Raw genomic sequence first — 22978 nt, 5'->3', positions numbered from 1 at the left:
CTTATAAGCAAACAAATGCAAACTGAGATCCATAGAATAGCCTTGAAACTATCCCTGTCCATTGTCCAAGTACATACTTTAAATGTGCATCAGTTATCTTAGCAGTCCAGTTGTGAGTTGCTGTGGATAATGTCACAATGCATCAGGTAGAAATCCATCAGTGCATCTGTTGCAAGTGATTATAGATCTATTGAATTCTGCTTGAACACTGAGTGGAGTTTTGGAGAAGCACTGTGTTTTGTAGTAAAACTGTGTTTTGTACAGATACACCAAGCAGACATTCATCAGGTGTATCTCTAATCAAATGTTTGAGGAAACTGTACCTCTTGAATTTCTGCTTGGGTCCATTCCTCTTCTGCCCAGTGTGTAGCTGAAAGATCTAGTCAAAGTGTAGGTGCATGGAATCTAACTTGTAAAGCCAGGCTAATGTCCAAGACTGGACAAAGTCTCTGTTGCTTATATGGTGCAGAAATTAAGGTGACAACATGCAATGTCTATGCTTTTTTGAGCATGAGTAAAAACTGTAAGCATTTTAACTCTCTTCTTAAAACGTCCCTTCCCTGTCCAAAATATTTTAATCCACATGCCCTGCTTGTATATTAATAAATAAAGCACGTTTTAGAAATATGCCATAAGTCCTTGGTGTGTTTTCATCCCAAGAAAACCAAACCCATGCAACGCTGCCTTTGAACTTCTTACTTCTCAGCTAAGTGCAGAGCACACAGGAGTATTCTGAGTGAAGGGTATTCTCCTGTTAGAATGCATTAGGCTTCTCTTCTCCTCTCTCACTCTGTCATGCACGCACACCATGTTCACCTCAGACGGAGACCTGCTTCTAAATAAGTGAACAGGTATATTAATTTTTGGCCCTTAGTGAAATGGTTGGGAAATTTTGGTACCTGTTTTATAAGTTTAGTTGTATTATTTATTTGTTGCTGGTTTTAAAAACTGCATTATTTGCTTATGACACTTGAAGCAGCATACAGTTAAAATCTGAAAAACAAGCTGTAAAATTAATATAGTTCCAGAAAGGGAAATCCTTAAGAATATGGAAAGAAAGTTACGGAAGAAAGTCTGTCAGAGCTGTGAGGAGTGCTTTAGCTAGAACTCTAGACAAACACTCCACTGGGATGAGCCTCTGCAACAGTTACTCAGCCCCAGCATTTCTTTTTCAATGCTCAGGCCCATCCCACAGCAGGTGTGTAGTAAAACAACGAAACAACAACAACAACAACAACAGAGTGGTTCTTCCCATATGAAGGGTTAAATGCCTTTTCTTCAGCACTAAGCGGGCAATCCTATGAAAAATTACCTGGGAATTAGCCTAACTGAATACAGTGAAACTTACTTCTGAGTAAACATGCTAAATAACATGCTCTTACATAACCAAGACTTCCATTTACTATGAAATTAAGGATGCTCCCAAAGTGTGTCCTCTAACACACCTTTGCCCAGAGGATACCCCTCACTCTCGTCTCCTTTTCCTTTCCCCTACCTCCCTTCTCTCCCCACTCCCCACTCCCCAAATCCCGCCCATCCCAGAACACAGAACTCAGCCTGTGGTCAAATGGGGGCAAGAGACAGGCTGTGTTGCCTCATCGTCACACTGAAGGGAGCACATATACCCACAGGGGAGCTGCCTTCTTTAGCATTCCTTCTAGGTTCTGGTTGCCAACTGTGGATTTTAGTGAACATTCTCCTTGATTTTATTGTCTTGTATCTTTTATAGGAACCATCCTGGTAGTTTTTAAAGGAGGTATACAAATGTATAAAATTAAAAATGCAACTATATAACTGTAAATTATTAAAGTTTTATTAGTATTTATTAAGCATATAAATACACACAACTACTCTCTCTCTCTCTCTCTCTATATATATATATACATATATATATATATCTATCTATATATGAAAACAACATAATAGTTCTTTGCCAGCCTATCAAGTGTTCTAACTATACATTTATTGTTTGTAGACTAAAGGTGTATATTTGATACAGAGAAATTAACAGCTGCTCTAAATATAGTTTTATAAATATAGTTTTAAGAAGGATAAGGCCACTTATTAAAATAATATGAAATTCTCTTCATGTGAGAATCATGTAAAAACCACAAAACAAATATGTCTAAATATCGAGGTTATGATTAGACATTCATGTCTATGAAGAGACACTTTTACAAATCCTATTATAAATCTGACAGTGATTCATGAAGGTAAATGTATGCCTTGGTAGATGCTTTATTTATGAGTAGAACTCATCCTCCCAAATGCCCCCTTGTGCACCTTCTTCCCCATCCTCATCCTTACCTGCTGTCTCCATCAGAGTCCCAGGGGCTCATTTTCCTTCCTCCAAGACCTGCTTTCTGTGGCATTTAAAACAATGCATGTGACAAGATGTGGACTGCATAAAGCACTCCATACACAATTCCCACCAAGAACTATGGTAAATCTCATGCATGGAGAATATTTAATACTTTAACACCTAATACTTTTTCACAACTCAGGGACATCTACAGTAAATATCTAACACCCTTCAGTTTAAGATAAAAGTTAAGGTGTTTTACATTTTTACTTGTAGTCTAAAACATATGGAAATTCAAAGTTAATGTGGTGGCCTTAGTTCCATCCAGTATAGGCTTTCTGCACTGTAGAAAATCCTATATTAGTTTGCTTAAAAATTAGTATCCAGGCACCACAGTTTGCCTTCCTGTTCAACCTCTACATCGTGTTCACAAATGATGTGTCTGTGAAGACATTCAATATGTACATCTTCATGAATCGTGTCAAATTTTCAAAAGGATTTGTGATGGTATACCTAGTGTTTTTTCACCAGTTGTTTGGCAAGTGTATTTGGTCTGCTGAAAAACTATGAGGAAATAAATTAGAAGTTCAATCTGATGCACTTTGGTGGCTTTCTTTGGAAGGGGTTGTCTCCAAATATAGGCTCCCTCCTTTTGAAATGGGGGAAGCAGAAAAACATTCTTTTCAGAACTCGCACAATAGGATTGGTGGCTGCATCAGTGCAGGCCTGCTTTACTTTCTTGATAGAGATGGCAGCTGCACTGGAGATGGAAGGCTCCGGATTATCCAGCAAACTACCCAAACCTAGAACCAAAGTAGACCAGGAAATCAGCTAGTGAAGGTGTTACTAACTCACCATATCATTGTTAATACTAGTCAGGATCCAGTGAGCTTATTTTGGCATGCCTGTCTGATGGTTTGGGTATCCCCAGTGGGATTTTTGACACCCCGCCACTTTGGAGATTGGACTCAGTATCACAAACTGCTTTTGAAAGCCCCCTGACTTTCAAAAGCAACTTGTAATGCAGCATACTGGGGTGGAAGGTGGATGGGAAATACAAGCACAAAGATCCATGGCGCATGTAGATGTAGGTGGGCAGTTCTTTGGATCCTGGCCTTCAACATCATTAACTTTATGGCACATAATTAATTTTATGACACTAACAATGTACCGGGCATTTTGCAGAGTTGCATAAGCCCTCCCCCCAAAAGGAAGAAGAAGAAAGAGGAGGAGGAGGAGGGGGAGGAGGAGGGGGAGGGCAGATCCTTAACCTGAGGAATGTATACATGTAAATGAAGTCACAAAGAAAGAGAGATGCAAGGGATACATGTGAACTAGCTCCGCTAGTTTATAGTGGTAACCAAACCAAAACCAAAACCAGAACCCTGTGCATCTTAAAAAAAACCCTAACAAACAGATTATGGGATGAGCTCTTGTAGAGGAGAACCTCCATCATCATAAGCCCTAATAAGCTGCATCCGGGAAGAGTAATGCTGGGATTCATTTCAGTCTTCCTTCTGCTTACACAACCAAGAGGGTTCATATGAGGCATGAGGCATCTGCCAGTGCAACAGCTCAGCTAGATCTGTTGGGTTACAGAATGTATAGTCTGACCCGAAGTTATCTGAACTTGATTTATTCAGTGGATTTGTCTCTTGAATTGGCCTCTGGAATGCTTTCACCCTTGTCCAGATTGCAGTTATTGCAGTTCTTTCACACAGCTCCATATGTGAAAATCTATACATGTGGTGAGGCAGTGGGTCTGCTCCCATCCATATCATATGACAAGCACACTGGGTGTACATTAGTATAAACACATGTCCAGTTTTCATGAGGGTCACAAGACTTGCCTATATTTGGATATTTGTAATAGCATGCTTAATATCCCAGAGTCTTTGCTTACCACTAAGCACAGAAGCCATGTCTTCATGTCTCACATCTTTGGCTTCCATATAAAATACAAGGAACCCTACAAATATAATTAACACCATTAAACTCTGTTCCATCACCCTTAGCAGCCCTAACCAAAAATGAGGGGATTTCCCCTATTCCATTTCTATCGCCAGACAACCTCTCCTTGAACCTTTGTCTCTTGACCTTGAGCAAGACTGAGCAAACCTCTTTGTAGGGACAAGCTTTTGGTGCCTTGAGGAAATTGGTCTCTCTTCAGATCAAACAGCAAAGTCATATAAACAAAGTCATGTAAACAGCAAAGTCATGTAAAGTTGGTGCAACAGCCCAAAGAGGTTGGGCAGCACCCCGAATTCTAGGAAAGTTAATGAAGTCAAATGTTTGATGGAGCAAGCAGGTGGCCATTAGACAAAAAGGGCTTCTCTAAAATACAATCAAGGCAAGAACCAGGACAGTTAATCATATTTTGCATTCTAGAGCCCTTTTGCCTGGACTTTCATTTGAATAGTGAGCACTCAAGCCAAGCCTTCTTCCACTGGTATTAACACATACTCTTCCTCTCTCTCTCTTTACCCCACTTTCTACCTGCATTCTAATGCAGGTTTTAATGCTGTTTTAAAATGTTATTTTAAAAATATTAAATTGTTGTAATGTTTTAAACGTTTTGGTTTTTTGTTTTAATGAATGTTTTACTTTTTCTGTTTTTATTTGTTGTAAACCGCCCAGAGATGTAAGTATTGGGCAGTATAAAAATACGTTAAATAAAAATAAATAAAAATAAATAATGCTCGCCATCTGCCAGGCTATTTAAGTCTTTCCTCCCCCTCCGTTATCTTTTCCTGGGAGCAGAGCAGCTTTCACTTCCTGCCCAACCACAACTGTATTAAGATTGCCAATAAATACTGTTTACATTGTGCCTCTCTTTTAAAATAAACTTTATGTCTTTGTTTTCAAAAGCCTTGCCTCGGAGTCAGCTTGCTCCTTAGGGGTACCCTAACCTTGTCTTGCCTCTCTCTTGACTGTGATCCTTTCGTTATTCACACTTTGCAAGTTTGTTTTCGAGGAATTTCCTGATTTTTGGTCCTACAGCATAGGGTTACATGTATGTGAGCAGGTTTACCAACATTCCATTCCATTCTGTTCTTGTTCCATGTGTTTGCTCCAACTCACATTCCCCTGTGCCTTCTTTCCCATTTTACATGGGAAATTTCTAAAACTAACTCCAGATTTGGCACATGGCCAGCTTGTAAGGGCTTTCAGTTTCTTCCGTTCAACCCCATCATTCCCCACCCCCACCCCCGCAATCCAAATGTCACAGAGGGGAAAACTTCTGGGTGTCAACACTGTGTCTAATATCAGGTGGGGGGCAATTTAAATCAAGGAATCAGCACCAGGGCAAAGGCTCCCCCCCCCCGTCAAGCTGGTCCTGATCAAACTTCAAAGAGTTGGTTGGAGGACAGACAAGATAAACATTAGAAAGCCCTCAGCACATGAAAAGTATTATATAAGTTATATGCATTATAAGTATTATATGTTAATTTTTTTCTATAGTCCTTTCTATAGATGAGAGAAAATGACTTGCTGTAGGCCATCTAATGAACCTATGGCTCATGCTTAGGGCTAGCCTGCTAATGAGGTATGGTGAGGTGGCTGCCGAAGTTACCTCTTGGCAGAGGGGGCGGTGGCGTGTCCTGTGCCCACTGCTCTGCTTCAGTGAGCTTGCCCACCCCAGTGCCCCCTCTCTTCTGAGGTGTAGCAGCACCACTGTGGCCACTCTGACTCTACCGCTTCCTCTTCCTCCTGCTGAATGAAAGGCAGTATGGAGGAGTAGAGTGATGGGTTATCACTCTCTTCTTCCATACTTCCTTCTGCTCCCCATTCCCTGCTCCTGTCTTTTCAAAAGCTGGGGAGCACGAGGAAGTGGTAGAGGCAGAAGCAGCAGCAATTAAGGGAAGAGAAGGGAAGGGAAGGGATAAGGAGAAGGAAGACAAACATCCCTCTTTGCTGTTGGCAGGGGGAGCAGAAAAGAACTCCCCATCCACCAGGGGGTTAAATGAGCAATGTGCTTTGCATGCCATGAGAAATAGGGGAATAGTGTGCAGAGCCATTTATCTTGCCATATCTTGCCATATGAGGCACAGCTGGGGCTTGGGCCAGGCCTGCTGCTGCTTGAATTCTTCAAGGTTCAAGGTGTGGTAGGTCCAAACTGGTTTCAGCTGAATAGCAAGCAGTAAGCTGAATGTTTTAGAACAAACAGTTTGGGCATGAAAGGCGGGCTTTTTGGAGGTACGTGTTTGTGTGAAACGTTTCCAGAAGCCAACCCACTCATCTTGTTTGCCCTTTCTTTGCTCCATGTTCATGGCGATGCAAACCTGCTCTGCTCTGTGTCTAAGCCTGGGGAAGGCAGAGGGAGCCATCTTGTATGAAAAAATGAACTTAACAAAAGCAAGTTCTGATCAAGAGGGAAATGATAAGAGGGGGTGAAAGCAAATCTTTCTGATGCTTCCCCACATTATGGCTTAAATTGGTTGTCAAACCAAGTGTCAACCCTACCAACCATGTGGCCATGGGGCTTGTGAGGAGGAACTTACAGAAGGATATTGTGTTTACCTGCTAACATGATGGCTGCCCTCTGCACAGGGGCCTTGGGACACTTCATAAAGTCCACAGTCTGAGACAGGACAGCCTGTATTGTCCCAGGGTACAAGTGCACCTGGAGAAGGAAGAGGGAGTCATATTGCCTGAAAAAGTGAACTTAACACAGGAAAGTTCTGAACAAGAAGGAAATAATAAGAGAAGAAAAAGGCCACCTCTTAGCAGGGTAGTGAAATGTTCAGGCTTTACCACCAGCAGTTTGTCCTTTTCCAAACTCTGAACTTCCCCTGCCTGAGGAAATGTTTCCAGAAGCATCAGTAAAGCCCTTCAGAAGCTATGTTTCAAAGGGAGAAGAAGAGATGTTTTCCATGTGGTGAAAAGCAGATTGCTTCTCCAAGGCATGTGGTAAAAGATACCTTCATTCCAGCTGTTGCGAGCTGGCCCTGTGCATGGCCCCACCAGTGGGCTTCACTGGAGATGCAGCAGCTGTTCAGCCAATGGAAGCCAGCAGTGGCATCAGCATTGCTGAAGTGAAGGGATGCTCACTTGAGATTCTTGCTGCTGGGTTGCCTTGTAAGAGATGGGAGTTCCTCTCCTCGTGAGCCCTGCTGCAACTGTCAGGCTGCCCATGATGACAGAGGCAGAGCGTTATGCTGAAGCTGTGCTTCTGCCAAGCATTATGATGTATGAACTGGTTTGAGGTCGAGCCAGTTCACCATTGAACTGGGCTGGCTCGAGGGTTCACCCTTGAGCCAGACTGGGCCCGGTTCAGCTTGACCTCAAGCTGGTTTGCACATTGACCAGTTCAGTTTGACCTTTCCCTGGGTTCGGAAAGTTAAAAATAAATAAATGTATAACTCACTGCCGGGCCCAGGGTAATTTTGCCACTTCCGGGGAGTGCTGCCACAGCTGCCCAGGGGGGTATCTCTGAAACTCCCCCCTCTGGCCTCCCGCTAGTCTTTTCGGCTCACTTTCAGGTCTTTCCAGCCCTCTCCTGGCTTGCAGTGGTCATATTGAAGGCTGTTGTGCATGTGCATGGGCTAGTTGCACAAAAAGCCCAAGCGCATGTGCGGTGGCCTTCAAAATGGCCATTGTAAGCCGGGAGAGGGCCAGAAAGGCATGAAAACAGGCTGAACTGGACTGAAAAAGACTGGGGGGGGGACTGGCGGGGAGAGGGGGAAGCTTCAGAGACTCCGCCATGGTGGTGGCAAAATTACCCTGGGCTCGACAGTGAGTTATTATATTAAAAAAAACACTTTCCAAACCCTGGACCAGCTTGAACTTGTGCCGAACTGGGAGGGCAGGTCTGGGGGTGCACAAAACCGAAAAGCCCGGTCCAATTCCAGTCTGGTTCGGGCTTGAACTAAACCAGGCAAGCCAGTTTTGTGAACACCCCTACTAAGCATGAGGCAAGGTAGCTAGGGAAGCAACCCTCCAAAATGGGAATTGTGGCTTACAGGAATTATGTTCCAAAAATCTTCCTATTTCAGACAGTTTGTTGTTATGTGCTTGAAGAGGAAAAGCCTCAAGCTTGCCAGTCCCACTTCACCTTACATCCTCCTTTGTGAGTTGTTACAAAACATAAATAGAAATTTCCACTCTCCTCTTCTCAACAACTCACAATTTCCTGTTTCATCTGAATATGGTAAATTGTACAAACCATAAGCCCTCTTCAGATGTTATAGAGCACATCAGCACTCATGGTTACAGCTCAGAAAGTGAGGAGGAAGTCCTGCTCCAGAGCTATCATTCATCCCCTCCAGTTGACTACTCATGGTTACGACTCCCTTTGTCGAGGGAACTGCTGTAACCATAATGGACAGTGCTTCTGTGAGTAGGAACCTTGGGCAATGCAAATTACAGACATAACCATGAGCCAGCTGGAGGGGATGAGTGACAGCTCCTGCATGGGACTTCCTCTCCACTTTCCGAGCTGTAACCATGAGTGCTGCTGTGCTCTATAATGTCTGAATACGGCTAGAGTTAATCAACAAATGAGGGTATCAAACCAGGATCTGATCACGTGAATTAGGAGGGAAGGGAAGGAGGAGTGTGGAAGACTGAGGCTCATGTCTGCTTCTACACCTATCAACAAACCATGGTTTATTATTATTTTGAAACCAGCCTAGTGGTCTGCCATTTTAGATCTTATGGGGAGGGAGGAAACAAACTTCATGAAAGAATGGGTGGCAAGATTCAGAGCAATGTCCAAATATACCCTCTTTACTCACAAGCTGTTTGCAGAATTTTCTTAGGGCTGCCTGGATGTCATGATGAGCCAGCATGTTGAACTCTTCCAGGAGTTTCCATTGAAGCAAATCTCTGCAACAGGATAAAGTCCACCTGCAATTCTATGCAAAAGAGAAAAGGAATTCTAAAAAAACAAAACTCCAGAAGAGGATCAGAAGGCACGACTGTCCCCAAAATATCTTCAGGTCAGCTTGTGTCAGCTTGTGTAAGCAAGGTGTACAGTATATGAATCTTGCTCTGAACCTTCTGTGAAGGCTGTTTCCCCCCTCCCCATAAGATCTAAAATGGTGGAGACTGAGCTGCTTTAGAATTAACCATAAACTATGGTTTGTCATTATGTGTAGAAGCAGACATGAGCTCAGTCTTGCCTGCTCCTCCTTACCTTCCCTCCTCATTCACATGATCAGATCCAGGTTTGATATGCCGGTTTGATACCCTCATATTACATTTCATTCCACTATTGTATTGTCACTCTTTGACCTCCCCACTAGTTTTTTTTGGGTTCCTGCTCATATTTGCTTCTGCTTTTACAATCATAAGTTAGTAGCTCCACCCACACACAACTCAATAAATTGATGTAGTGAGCGAGAAACAGCAGAAGATCTTGAAACAAGATCACAAAGTACTTTGTGTAGATAAGTCTTGAGGTAGCCATTGACAAGGCTGACTTCATGATTTGAGGAGATGGCACTAGGAAAGAGACCATCACTGGACCTTCTCAGAAGAATGAGTCATGCAAGAGAGTACTGGCTAATAGTAAAACATCTAAATGGTATTTAGGACTACACATTCTGGGAAGAATGTTTAGGGAATATTTCAGAGGTTGTTGCCCAGTAATTTCTGGTCATGATCATTCTGCAAATTCCTGTGTTTTCCTAACAGGACACCAGATACACAAATTTAAAATAGAATATGGTCTCATGCACCAGTGGGCTCTCCTTCACTAGAGGGTTTTCAGAGACTGGACAGCCATCAGTCAGGCATACTGCAACAGATCCCTGAATTGAACAGGGGGATAGTCCAGAAGGTCCTCAAGGTCTATTTCAGTTTTAAAATTCTGTGGGTCTATGATTGTAATGGAGATATATATATCTCCAGAACACACACACACACACTAGCTGTTTCTTTAACCAATGGCAATAGCAAGCCTTGTTCAGAGTCAGGAGAAAAGCAACCCCCACCAATTTCCTGCAGCTTCCTCCGTCAGTTTCAAGGCCCTGACCCTGGCTCCATCTTACAGAGGTTCACCTAGGTAATTTTGGAGCTAAAGGCCTTTGGAGGTCCCTCCCTCCCCTGCAAATTAAGCATCATCATGCTCTGCCGGGTGACACCACCCAGGATAGACTAAAGAGGATTTGGGGGGCCCCAAGGGCTGTGGAGGTCATGGACTTCAGCCCCGAAGTCCAGGGGTAAGAACAGTTCTGCCACCTTATAGCCTACAACTGGCTGTGGTAAAAGAACTTAGCAAAGTATATGTAGTGAGGAGGTAGATAAGTACAATGGTGCATTTCACCAGAAAGAAATGTTTTAACCACAAAATAGGTGGGACAGGACATGACCAGGAAGAGAAGTAATATGACCAGGCCAATTACAGGAAGGTTTCTTAAATGAATTTCAACCAGTTTCTGTCAAAGGCTCTGGGAGTAGAAGCAAAGTGTCTGTGTTTTGTCTGATCCTTTGACTTTCCTCATGGCTTGTAGTCATGTTCTCTGCCTCATTTATTTGTGTTATAGGTTTTTCTGCCTTTACCACAAATATGGCACTTACAGTATATCCCTCCCTACCAATCTTCATTTACTTTCGCATCTTCTCCAGCCAATGCAATGTTCCTTTACAAATTCCAGATTCTTAAAATATTCACATGTACGGCTCAGCATGAATCATACAAAGAGCAAGCAAGTTTGCAGATAATGTATTTATGTGCATGAATTACTTTGAGTGCAATACCTGAAGTAGATCTGAAGAATATCAGATCTACTGGCTCCTTATTTTGTTTTTTAAGTGTGGTGCAAATGATAAAGAGTAAGCAAACAAACAAATATGGGTTCAGGTTAACATATAATATAAAGCATGAGAGGAATGACCCTCCCAGAAGGTAAAAACGTATAATGGAGTAGAAAACTACAATGGAAGTACATGTTTCTACATCTATATCAGGGATATGATGTGGAAAAGAGAAGAACAAGCTCCTAGACCTTTATGGTCAAAGGGCTGCAATCTAAGACCTGAGAGGTGAGAGTAATGACCAGTTGTGAGATACCTCAGTGGAGAGCAGGGCTTTACTTCCAAAGGAAATACAAGATCTTGAGGACTCAAGTAAAGGGGAGGAAAACTCCACCAGAGTAAGTAATTGTGACTACGAACATTATGATATAACAGCCTCACTCAGAAGCACAGCACAGGTGGCTTTTACCTTGGCAACATCCTGGTTCTCATCTTGCAGCTGTAGGAGCAATGGAACCAAGATGTTAAGCACCTGATCCTGCATCATACATTTCTCTTCATGGTTGAGGATTAGGATTCCAAAAATGTCAATGGTGGAAGCGCGGACCTTGTCCCGTTCCTGTATGTAATGAAAAAGTATCAAAAAGACGTTTGCTTTAAGAATAATCTGAGGACATGTAACATGACACTTGTTTTGCCAGAGTTTCCCCCCCTCCTCATTTCCATTTCCTGAACAAAGCCTTCTTGCCTTTTACAACTTTCTTGACCTCTCTCTCTCTCTCTATCTATCTACCTACTTACCTACCTACCTAACTATCTTTACACTGCCCTTCATCCTAAAACCTCAGAGCAGTTAACAACAAGATTTTAACAATAATAAACTTGAATAAAAACAACCTTGGGGGGACGACCAACCAAACAGAGCTATATAAAAAGAGAACTGGTTGGTGTGAGGGGGGCACTCATTGGCTAAAAGCCTATATTTTAGCCTATTGGCTAAAAGCCTAACCCCTGCTAACTGGGCAAAGAGGCACCTTTTACCATGGTGATTCTCTTTATTTAGCAGGGGGAGAGTAACTGGCTCTATCCACCCCCAGCACAGTACCTCCAGTGACTGTTGCTGGTGTGTGTCTTAAGTTTCTTTTTAGAATGTGAGCCCTTTGGGGACAGGGAGCCATCTTATTTGTTTGTTATTTCTCTTTGTAAACCGCCCTGAGCCATTTTTGGAAGGGCAGTATAGAAATTGAATTATTATTATTATTATTATTATTATTATTATTATTAACAACAACAACAACAATAATAATAATAACAACAACAACAATAATAACAACAACTCCTCGATGTCTGGATAAAACAAACCAGTCAATAACACCTGTCTGACTGTGTAAACAAGAAATAATAATAATAATATATAAAAAGGGCGGTAGCTCATCAACCATGCTAGTATCCCTTTCCTATTCTGTGGTATATATTCAGCTGAGTTTCTGTCATTGTGGTTTTAAATAACCTCCAAGTATTTTCGTGATCTGACTCTCTTGATTCTTTCCTCTTGCCTCTCCCCTTCAAGTTCCACATTTCTGAGACATTTCTTTTTTTGAAGTTAAACATGATTATTTGAGGAAACAGAAGGGAGCAGATGGGAACAATTCAGGGTGTCACAAAAGGGTAGCCACATTGTGTCCATTATCAAGAACATGATGTGGTCAAACATTTCCAGGTTTTATGCCAAGCTCAGTTCTGAACTGATCTAAAGGGACGGGAGTTAACCCATCAGCACTGAAACACACAAAATGTATGCTCTGTCTGCTAGGCATGTTACCTTCCCACCATCCCATAGAAGAGCTGTTGGCTCCCCATTGCCTTACATCCACCAGAAGTGGCTGGAGCTTCTCTACAAGGCCCACACGCACAGAAAACTGGTGGTGGCGGAGGATATTTCCAAGAGCTTTCAGAGCTTCTAAAACTGGCCTCTCCTCAGGATCTTTCAAACTGTTCTGGATGACAGAGACCATGGTCTCCAGCTGTTCCACCTACAGAGGAGAAACATTTGGTCAAAAAGACATGAAACAGCCTGCAAACTCCAAGCCTAAAATAGGTGCACTAAAGGCAGGCAGAAGAAGCTCACAGCACGGCCTCTTCTGAAAAAAAAACCAAGGATTCATCTTTCTCCAACCTAATTAATCAATAGTATGGGGGCAATGTTTGCTTTGCTGACTTGTTTACTGTTTGAGAGCTGGTGTAAGTGGTGATTAAGAGACTGAGCTGAGACTGAATGTCACCTCTTACCTTAGGGTAACAACCCCATGCCAGGCCCAGCTGTAATATGGGGATACCAATACTTAGTTCCCTTGCAGATGTGTTGGAAAGAGTACATCAAGATAAAGTACGTGAAGTGCTTTTGATACTCAAACAGCTTGTACACATTCTAAGTGTTATTACTGTCATGAGCCTGGCCCCCACCAGTGACTCAGAAAGGCTGTGAACATGAGCAGCCCAGTCCAGGCTAGGGCAGCCCAACCTGGGTTGGTCTTCTTGTGTGCAGTGCCGGGATCAAGGCTGATCCTGGTGCTGCCTCTGCAGCGAGCTTGGGTATTTAACCTGTCCTTTAACCGGGGCTAGAGGGTGAGAGCGTGCCCTCTAACCCAGGTCCAGGAGAATGTGTGTGCTTGGGCTGCACCGCCGCAGCCTGAGCATACATAAAGTTGGGTGCCTAGAGCACCCAACTCATGGTGTGGGGGGAATCTCCCAATGCACCACATTGCTCACACATTGAGATTCCTGGAGGCTGGGACTCATCTTTCTGGCCTCCAGTGATCTGCACTGTTGGGAGCAGCGTGGATCATGTGGGCGCATGATGGCACTCCGAAGAGGAGCCAGTTGATCATCTGGGGGAAAGATAGGCTCATTCCTGCCTTCCCCCCTCTCTGCCCTCCCCGCCCCTCTCATGGTCCTAAGCACAACCTCAGAGCCTGACTCTGAAGAGGTAGGACCAGCAGGGGACCCAGCCCTATGGCCTGACACTGGACCAGAGTCTGAGAGAGCTCCAGAGATGGAGCTTCATGAGACAATGCCCATAGTGCCTGAACCCCAACCCACCACCCCAACAAGAGCCTTGGAGATTGAGCCCTTGGGGGAACTGACTCCTCCCCTTCCATCACCTTCCTTGGTATCTGCGCATCAGCACTGGCAACAGGCAAGGCAGGAGCAGCTGGAGAGAAGGAATGCCAAATTCTGTGTAGTAATGTTTGAACAGGACTTATAGGGTTAAATATTAAGCATTCAGCATATGGGAAGGGAACTCAGGACTCCACCCTTGAGATTGTTCCAGTTTACTTTCTTTTTCCTATTTGGTCTTTGATAAATAGCCTACGGGGGGGGGGTGCTAAAAAGTGAGTAGACTGTAGTTATTTTAAGAGCAAGTACTTAACACCAACTTGAGGGCACAACTTTACCTTTACTTAACACTCTGGGCCAGAGTCTTACATTCCTCATGGAGAGAGTTGCCTGGAGAGACTGGTGCTCTCCCAGCAGTAAGGTGGAGCCTAGACGTGGGGTAGACCAAACTCAGAGATATTTAAGAGTTCAGTCTGCCTCTGGCTGCTGTTGAATCTATAGCTTTGTCCTTGCCTCATCAGCTACCAGCCCTTGTGGGCTCTCTGCTGTGGGATGGGACTGGGCTATTATTTCTACTCTCTCTGAGTGTAAATATCACTCTCTGAGCTTTGATGCATCTCAGCAGCTCACTTTCATTTTAGCTTAAGACCATTACTGGGGTGCCATCCATAGCGTGTTGGCTTTAGATATTCAAAACCTTGGATGATTCATTACTCATGATGATTCCAACCATTGGTTCATTTAGCTCAGTACTCCTGACTGACTGACAGCAGCTGACTGACAGCAGCTCTCCAAGGCCACAAGCAGAGGTCTTTCCAACATTTGTTTCCTGAGATGCCAGGTATCTTAGGAAATACCTGAGATACCTGCACTACATTTTGCATGCAGAGCATGCACTGCTGAGTCACAGCTCCTTGCTGCTCAACCATATTCACTAGGTGAACTTAGAGCAGCAAATAATCTCTGACCTGAGTTTTTAAGAAAAGGACAAACAACAAATCAAACCTCTTTAAACAAACATGTAGGGTTGCACTAGTGCAGCGACTGAGAACCTCAGTCATGGACGGACAGGCGGCCTTGCAGAGACCACATGGAGTGAATGGCAACAATATGTAATACTAGCTACACCAGTAGCAGACCAAAATGTGTACCAGTCCACATAAGTCAGAAAACATGAGCATTAGCTCAAACATGGGAGTGCCAAATACTAAAGCTCACAATCCATACAGATTATAGGATGATAAGGACCCAGAGAAAAATTGGGCATGGGAAATGCATTGTAAAGCCAGGGAAGTGTTATATTTGAGTGAAGAGATGACTTTCTCTAGTCATCTGAAGATGTTTCCTGATGGGCACTGAAGATATTTCTGGTTGGTGGCCAGTAGCTCCTGTCCATACACCAGAAAACACCACCAGTCTATGAAAAAAAAGAGGAAAATACTCAAAGATGCTGTGGAAGGTTATTGTTATTAATATAATGCACACAGTGCATGGCACTTCTATGAGGGTATGGCAGTCTATATATACAAATTATAATGGAGTCATGGCCCATGACTGTTGGTAGTTCCTGGCTATTGGATACATCTACCAGCCAGAGTGGAAGCTGAACCCCATGGTATGTGTGTACAGATGCATGCAGAATGAAATAAAAAGTTTACATCTGGAATGTAAGAAACAAAAGGACTGGAAATCTGAATTTTACAACCAGCTGGGAAGAAGCAAAACTGGCAGAGCTGCATGCTGTTTGGTTTGGGAGGAACTGATGTTGCTGAAAAGATATGCGCAACATGTATATTTTGAAAGAAAAAGTAATTGAAGCAATGCTGAAAGGAGAACATTCTCCTCACAAGGGAACTGGCTCAGCAAGAGGCTGTTACTGCACCCATAAAAACTATCACTTGAAGAAGTGAAAGCATTGTAGATCCCCTGTAGCTGATTTTAAAGACATGAAAACAGGCAAGCTAGCAGCCTGTTCCTGTGCATGTTTATTTGGAAAGGAGTCCTACTCAGTTCAGTGGAATTTACTTCCAGGCACATGTGCACAGGGATGCAATCAGTATATGTTTTATTACCTGCTGGTCATGAAGTGCTAAGTTCCCAATTCCATACAAGCTGAGCCAGCGGACAGTGGGCCTTGGGTCTGTCTGCCATTCTTCTAGGATGGACAGGATCTTTTCATAGGGGAGCAGGTCGGACACAGACTGGCTACAAAGGAACTAAAGAACCAGCTAGTGTGAGCTACAGACTGAACACTAAGAGAAATTTCACACTCCCCATAGCCGCTTTCTGAAGCACCCCCAAATGTCATGGGGCCTGCCATGCATTTCCACCTCCATCCACATATCAGCCAAGTGATAGGGCCCACAAAGAGAAGGAAAGGCAGGTTAACAATGCCACATATGAGATTCCTGTCTCATTATTGGCTGACTTCCTCTTTGGACCACGGGGCCTATATAAGGCCTACCCAGCCTCAACTCCAGGTAAGTCCTCTAACTGGAAGTAGGCCATGCTGGAAATAAATAGGCCATGCTGCACCTAATAACTAGTAAAGCTTACCCCTGCAAAGAGAGCCTTGATGGTCAAATTCCTCTCCTCATCTTCACTTTGAAGTTTGGGGATAATTTCAGCAAGCAATGAAATCACAGGGTGTCCATGTTTCACCATTGCACTGGGATACAAAGCACACATACACTGTTTTCAGAAGGATGCAATCATGCCTTTGTTGCTGAGTCTTGTACAGCTTGAGAGCTAAATGTGTTTGCTTCATGGCCTTTGATATCTGGTGGCTACTTGAAGCCACTGGTATTTTACATTGCCCTGGGATGGGATGGGGGAAAACATTCTGAAGGAAACAGTTTGGGGTTTTACCCGAGAAAGAAAAAGAAGTCTTAACTTTTTGAAGCTGGCTGGCTAGCAAGCAGCAGCTTTGGAAGTTGCTAAGTTGGGGGACTGGTGCAATTTTCAAGATGAGCGTGGCCTGTGTGCCTGCCAGCCCACTTGCCCTTGCTTGTATACTTATAAATAAACAGTTTGGTTAAAAAAAAAATTCCCAGGACGTTCTCTTCGCAAAGAAAGTGACCCCATATAAGACTGCCTTCCCCAGAACATCCTGCTGCCTGGGGAGTTAAGTATGTGAGGAACCTGGCCTAATGGATGGCAGCTATGGCAATGCGGCAGCAATATTTCCTTCCTTTTGCCTACCTAGCCAAGAGCAGGACACCTTCTAAATAATCTTCCTTGGTTCTGAGGCGACCCCAGATCTCCATTTCCTTAGTCCAAACTGGTTCTGATACATTTCCATCTTGCTGAATAAGAATCCTCAGAGTTTTCACTGCACAGCTGCATTCAAAAAGTGAATGAGTTTTTGTTGTTACATTCTGCATGCATCACAAGGCCAGCATTAAGGCCTTATAACAAAAGCAGCCCTCATGTTAGATCTGAGCCTCCACTTTGGCCAAGTAAAACTGTCATGTAGACTAAAGTTTGTACCTTGAAGCTACCAGCCTGGGAAAGATAGGAACCACATCCAATGCTATGGCATTTCTAACAGAGCAAAATTGCCAGCCAGGCAAGCAAAGGTCAAAGGGAATCTGAATGGACCAACCTGACCTCACCCTAATACAATCGGAACTTCTTCTTGCCACTGATCGAATTTGCTGCTTTGGTCACTTAGCTCCCATGACCCTCAGCACAGAATATTGACATACTCCTTGCCTTTAGTGAGCTTGGAAATTCCTCATTCAGAATCTTCCTTGCCTTTGTTTTCTGTTGTATCTTCTATAACTTACCTATGTACCAGAGCTTCATGTGGTGTCAGACATGAGCTTGCTAGTAGACACTGGGACTCCTAGCTGAGTGCCTGTCTTTGCACCCTTGCTTCCTCAAACCCGGATTGTGGTATGTGCCACGTGCACGCCCAGCTTTAAACCCAGTGCTCATCCCAAATGCTATGGTCCCTGCGGGAATAATGACAGCCCAGAAGCCTTGAAAGGTTTTGCTGCAATATGGAATCTGACTTTCCCACCTGAGATCCAACTGTCTCCTTTTTGAATTTTTTCATTTCTTCTCAGAAAAACAGGAGAGGTATAAACTGCTCTCTTTCTTTGCTCTTAATGGCTTTTCATTGGTCATCCCCTCCTCCTCTCACTGAAACAGCCTTAGGGTTCAGAGGTAGGCCCTTCTGAGGGCCCTGGGCAGCTGAGCAAAGGTGAATGCCCTGCTTCTAGGACTGGTGCCTCTGGCCACCACACCATTCCTTGCAAAACTCTTGGTGCAAAATATAAACACGATTTGGCCTGACCAGGTCTTTTCCTGCATAATTACCTCATGTGGCCAGCAAGCGTATCCATGTTCATCTGGCTGGCATTCTTGCCGTTACTCTCCAGGTATCCTGAAAGTCTCACTAGGAAGTGAATCTGCATTAAAAGAGCCAGAAATATCTGGGGGTACAAAGGCCTCAGAGCTAGACTGAACTCCTCAGTCACAAACATGTCATCCAGGGCTCTTATTGCCTGAAATAGAAAATGTAGACCAATGAAATGAATGTCCTTTACCTCCCACAAACAACCCGCTTCCTTTCATAAGGATTGCGTGTTTTTGGCCCCACCCCCCCTTTTAAAACAGAAAAGGCTTCTAAAAGCCTTCAGTGTTAGATGTGAATTAAATGCTTTTACTATTGGCTACCTTGCCCTGCTCTGAAACCATGGCTGTCCATTGCATAGCTGCATTGGCACAATTCTTGCATTTTGCACAAGAATACTGTTGCACAACTGTGTGTACTTTCTGTTACAAAGCAAATGGAATGTTGCACTGTATGTCAGCCATTATCACTACGATTAAACATCTCATAGTAACAATCGCTAAGTCCCTGAAATGTCAGGCATGAGAGGGGAGAACACATCCAAATTGGATAAAAGAGGAAAGTACATAAAGCAGAGGAAGCTACAGGCAGCTAACTGAACCTCCCTCTCTGACACACTAGTTTGTATGTGCAAGGAAATATTCCAATGGGAAAATATTCAAAGTGTTCTGACATGGTTCTCCTCTATGCATAAACTGGCCCAAAGTTTTGTGACCTTATTGCTGCTGTTCCCAAATGGTTAGGCATGAGGTGCATGAAGTTATTACAGTTAGACTCAACATGATGAGAAATGGGTCATTGTATTTCTATCTGGTAATTATTATTTTTATTTTTGAAAAATATCAGCTGGAGCAGGGGTCCTGATCTGGATCAGGTCAGTGGCATGGGGTTCACTCCTGTTCACTCCTGCCTTTTTCCCAGTGGAAATCACCTCCCCAAAACTGCTATTTGCCCTGGGAGGAAAAAAGCATATGGGGACAAAGCAGCTTTTCTGGGAGACCACTTTTGTTAGACCGCTCTCTCCCCAACTATGGTCCTGATCAGAGGCCGCCACGGCTTCTGTTTTTTCAAAAAAAGAATTAAAATGCCCAAGCAGGCATTTCTCTTCTGCCTAGTCTGACCTGTTCTCTCCATCCAATAGAGGATCTGCCCCACATTCTGCTTTTATTTCAGAATTACAAAGGAGAGTAGTTTGTGTGTGTAGGGGGGCTATTCTTGTTTAAGTTATTTGACTAGAATGATTTACAGCCAAAGGTGCCATCCAGTCCATATCATTGGAGCAGCTGCTGTTGCTGTTGCTGTTGTTTGTGCTGTTCTCTTGGAGCCCTGGCCTCTGTTCCAGAACCTTCAGCAAATGCTCCAAGATCTTCGTGCAGGTTTCCGGGCTTGTGCAGAGACTTTGCCATGCCTCTGAAATATTTCTGCAAATTTGAGAACAGAGATCTGATTCAGTACAGCCTATCTCCCTTTCCAAGCTGCAAGTCCATCAGCAGGGCTGAATCCAGGCTTTTGGGGAGCCCTAGGCAAGAGACCACCAGGACCCCCCTTAATTTGAGGAGCAAAGGGGACCAGGGTGCACAAACTGAGGATGCATTCTAAATCCTGCTCTATACTCTCTCCAATTGTGTGTGAGACCTATCCTATCCTATCCTATCCTATCCTATCCTATCCTATGAGTGTGCTCCTTGTCCTCAGCCTTTGTACTTCCTCATAATCCTCTGCCATTTCCAGATAAGAAGCATCAGGGCTGGCAAGAGACTTGTTTTCCTGGCACTGACACAAAGCAAGATTGCCAGCACACTCAACTTAGGGCACATGTTACTGGCTTCCAGGCCTTGGCAAATGCCCCACTTTGCCTCCTGCCTGCACTAGTGGTGCATCATTTTGGAGCAAGTGTAGAACAGAGCTGCACTTGTATCTCTGCCGTGGCTGCGTATGTTGCCATGGGTACCTCATTTTCTCTTAGACTTAGTAACTCTGGTGACATGGACTGGGGCTGATTTTGCCTCCATCTCATTACTCATACCATGTGCAGTCCCATAATTGGTGCACCCATCATGGCTGAAGGGAACTATCAATATAGTTGAGGCATTGGGGAAAATAAATGCCCATACCTGAGATGTTCCAGAGTCAGAAGTGAAGGTGTGTGAGAGCCATTATTGAGTCCTTAGCAGGGAGGGCCTTTATCACGCAGTACTTCTCTCTTTATCTCTTTTTACGAGTTATACTCACATATATACACAATTAATTCTATTTATCTTGAGAAATTTGGAGTCCAAGATGGCTCAGCTGCCTAAGAGGGGAGCCAAACTTCTGTGGCAGATTTGGTGGACTGTCTGGAAACTAGGCTGCCAACTGAAAGTCCTACCCTCCAGTCCCTAAAATGGTGACACAATGATGAGGAAGGGGCACTCTGTACACTGAGATCCATTTTCTCCCCTCCAGTTGGTGTGATGGGAACATAGGAAATCAGTTGCAGCTTTTATTTAGTTTTTGAGTTCTGACCCAGCCCAGCCCCTTTGGAAATTAAACACCAGGGTGTGGGAATGAGTGTTGTTACTTGTTGCAAGGAAGTGAATGTTGCAGGAGGCTTGAGACCACCTCCTCTGCATACTCCTCCGCAAGTGATGCCACCAGATGTAACGCTTCCATCCTCCGGTTGCCGTTTGGGAAGGAGCTGAGCTTTAAGCAGATGCCATCCACTATTTCTGGCACCTGCAAAGAAACAAATAAAGCTAATAGGGACAAGGTTGTGCTGGTAGCATCAGAGAACACCTCACAAACAGATCCAAGTTTGTACTGATATGGTTTAATGCAGGGCCAGATTAAGGGCAACTGATGCCCTAAGCACAACCCAAGAGTGGTGCCCCCCTCGGCCTCCTCCATTGCTTAACTGACAAGACATTAAGACTCAAGCAAATTATTTACTTATACCTTAATATTTATTTAATTTTTAAAAAGTTTTCTTCTATATTTTTAAAGGTAAAACAAAACAGTTCTACTGCCTATAATTTCTTAGAAATCAGTTCTACTGCCTATAATTTCTTATAAATAGCCATAACAGAAGGAATGACTGAGAAAAATATTTCATCTTCAAGGTCAGACACCATTATTATTATTAATTATTATTATTATTATTACATGTATATCCCACTCTTCTCCAAGGAGCCCAGAGCGGTGTACTACATACTTAGGTTTCTATTTCACAACAACCCTGTGAAGTAGGCTAGTCTGAGAGAGAAGTGACTGGCCCAGAGTTACCCAGCTAGTATCATGGCTGAATGGGGATTTGAACTTGGGTCTCCCCGGTCCTAGTCCAGCACTGTAACCACTACACCACGCTGGCTCTCATAACATAACATATCATAACATAGACCATCTTTTACATAAAGTTTTATTAATATTTTGTACTGCTCTTAACAGTAATCTTTCGCAAATCAAAGACTTTTTACTTCAGATACATAGTTTAGTAGTTTCTCAAAACTTTAGTCGCTCACTGAGCCAAAGAAAACATTTTTTTAACAATGCAGAGTAACAATGAACAATGAACACGGCAGATAAAAACAACTACAAAAAATCGACTAAAGTTTATTTATTTATTTATTTGATTTATTATTATTATTATTATTATTATTATTATTATTATTTCAATTTCTATACCGCCCTTCCAAAAATAGCTCAGGGTGGTTTACACAGAGAAATAAGTTTGAGGAACATTTAGCCAAAAGCATCAAGGGGAATAACAACACTTCTTTAAATACATCAGAAGCAGGAAACCTGCTAGGGAGGTGGTTGGACCTTTGGATAATGAGAGAGTGAAAGGGATTATTAAGGAGGATATGGAGGTTGCAGAGAAGCTCAATGAGTTCTTTGTGTCCATCTTAACAGCAGAGGATACAGAGCATATACCTGTTCCTGAACCAGACTTCTCAGGGATGGAGGCTAAAGAACTGAGTCAGATAGAAGCAACAAGAGATGGTGTTCTAAACTGTCTGGGAAAACTGAAAACTAACAAATCACCAGGGCCAGATGGCATCCATTCAAAAGTCCTCAAAGAACTCAAATGTGAAATTGCTGACCTTCTTGCCAAAATATATAACTTATCCCTGCAATCAGACTCTGTACCGGAGGACTGGAAAGTAGCAAATGTTACAACAATTTTCAAAAAGGGATCTGGGGCGATCTGTGAAATTACAGGCCAGTTAGATTAACGTCCATTCCAGGCAAATTGATGGAAAGCATCCTCAGGGAAAAAATTGTAAAGCACATAGAAGAACAGGCCCTGCTGGGAGTGAACCAGCATGGCTTCCGCAAAGGTAAATCTTGCCTCACCAACCTTTTGGAGTTCTTTGAGAGTGTCAACAAGTGTGTGGATCAAGGTGATCCAGTTGACATAGTATACCTGGACTTCCAAAAAGCTTTCGACAAAGTTCCTCATCAAAGACTCCTGAGAAAACGTAGCAGTCATGGGATAAGGGGACAAAGACATATGTGGATTG

The 22978-nt window shown here is 43.4% G+C and overlaps 1 protein-coding gene across 7 annotated transcripts in view; it reads right to left on the bottom strand.

Moving 5' to 3' along the window:
* LOC128349128 (maestro heat-like repeat-containing protein family member 6) overlaps positions 1 to 22978 on the bottom strand; it is a 40121-nt gene that overhangs the window by 489 nt on the left and 16654 nt on the right. For 3 of the 7 annotated variants that reach the window (XM_053305090.1, XM_053305089.1, XM_053305093.1), the window contains 12 exons: positions 21040 to 21194; positions 19726 to 19900; positions 18443 to 18630; positions 17321 to 17458; positions 16676 to 16787; positions 16192 to 16335; positions 12871 to 13035; positions 11472 to 11621; positions 9040 to 9159; positions 6824 to 6926; positions 4206 to 4271; positions 1792 to 3105 (listed from right to left, as the gene is read on the bottom strand). In XM_053305090.1, the coding sequence (XP_053161065.1) occupies positions 2882 to 3105; positions 4206 to 4271; positions 6824 to 6926; positions 9040 to 9159; positions 11472 to 11621; positions 12871 to 13035; positions 16192 to 16335; positions 16676 to 16787; positions 17321 to 17458; positions 18443 to 18630; positions 19726 to 19900; positions 21040 to 21194 (1740 nt within the window). In that variant the 3' untranslated portion in view covers positions 1792 to 2881. Of the gene's footprint in view, positions 1 to 699; positions 836 to 1791; positions 3106 to 4205; positions 4272 to 4292; positions 5297 to 6823; positions 6927 to 9039; positions 9160 to 11471; positions 11622 to 12870; positions 13036 to 16191; positions 16336 to 16675; positions 16788 to 17320; positions 17459 to 18442; positions 18631 to 19725; positions 19901 to 21039; positions 21195 to 22978 lie in introns of those variants that run through there. The other 4 variants (XM_053305091.1, XR_008318569.1, XM_053305092.1 and 1 more) reach the window with 4 other exon arrangements.

Source organism: Hemicordylus capensis, chromosome 3 (genome assembly GCF_027244095.1).
Source record: "Hemicordylus capensis ecotype Gifberg chromosome 3, rHemCap1.1.pri, whole genome shotgun sequence".
Taxonomy (NCBI): Eukaryota; Metazoa; Chordata; class Lepidosauria; order Squamata; family Cordylidae; genus Hemicordylus; species Hemicordylus capensis.
Note: the sequence above shows the minus strand (reverse complement) of the source record. Positions and strands in the feature narration are given on the sequence as shown.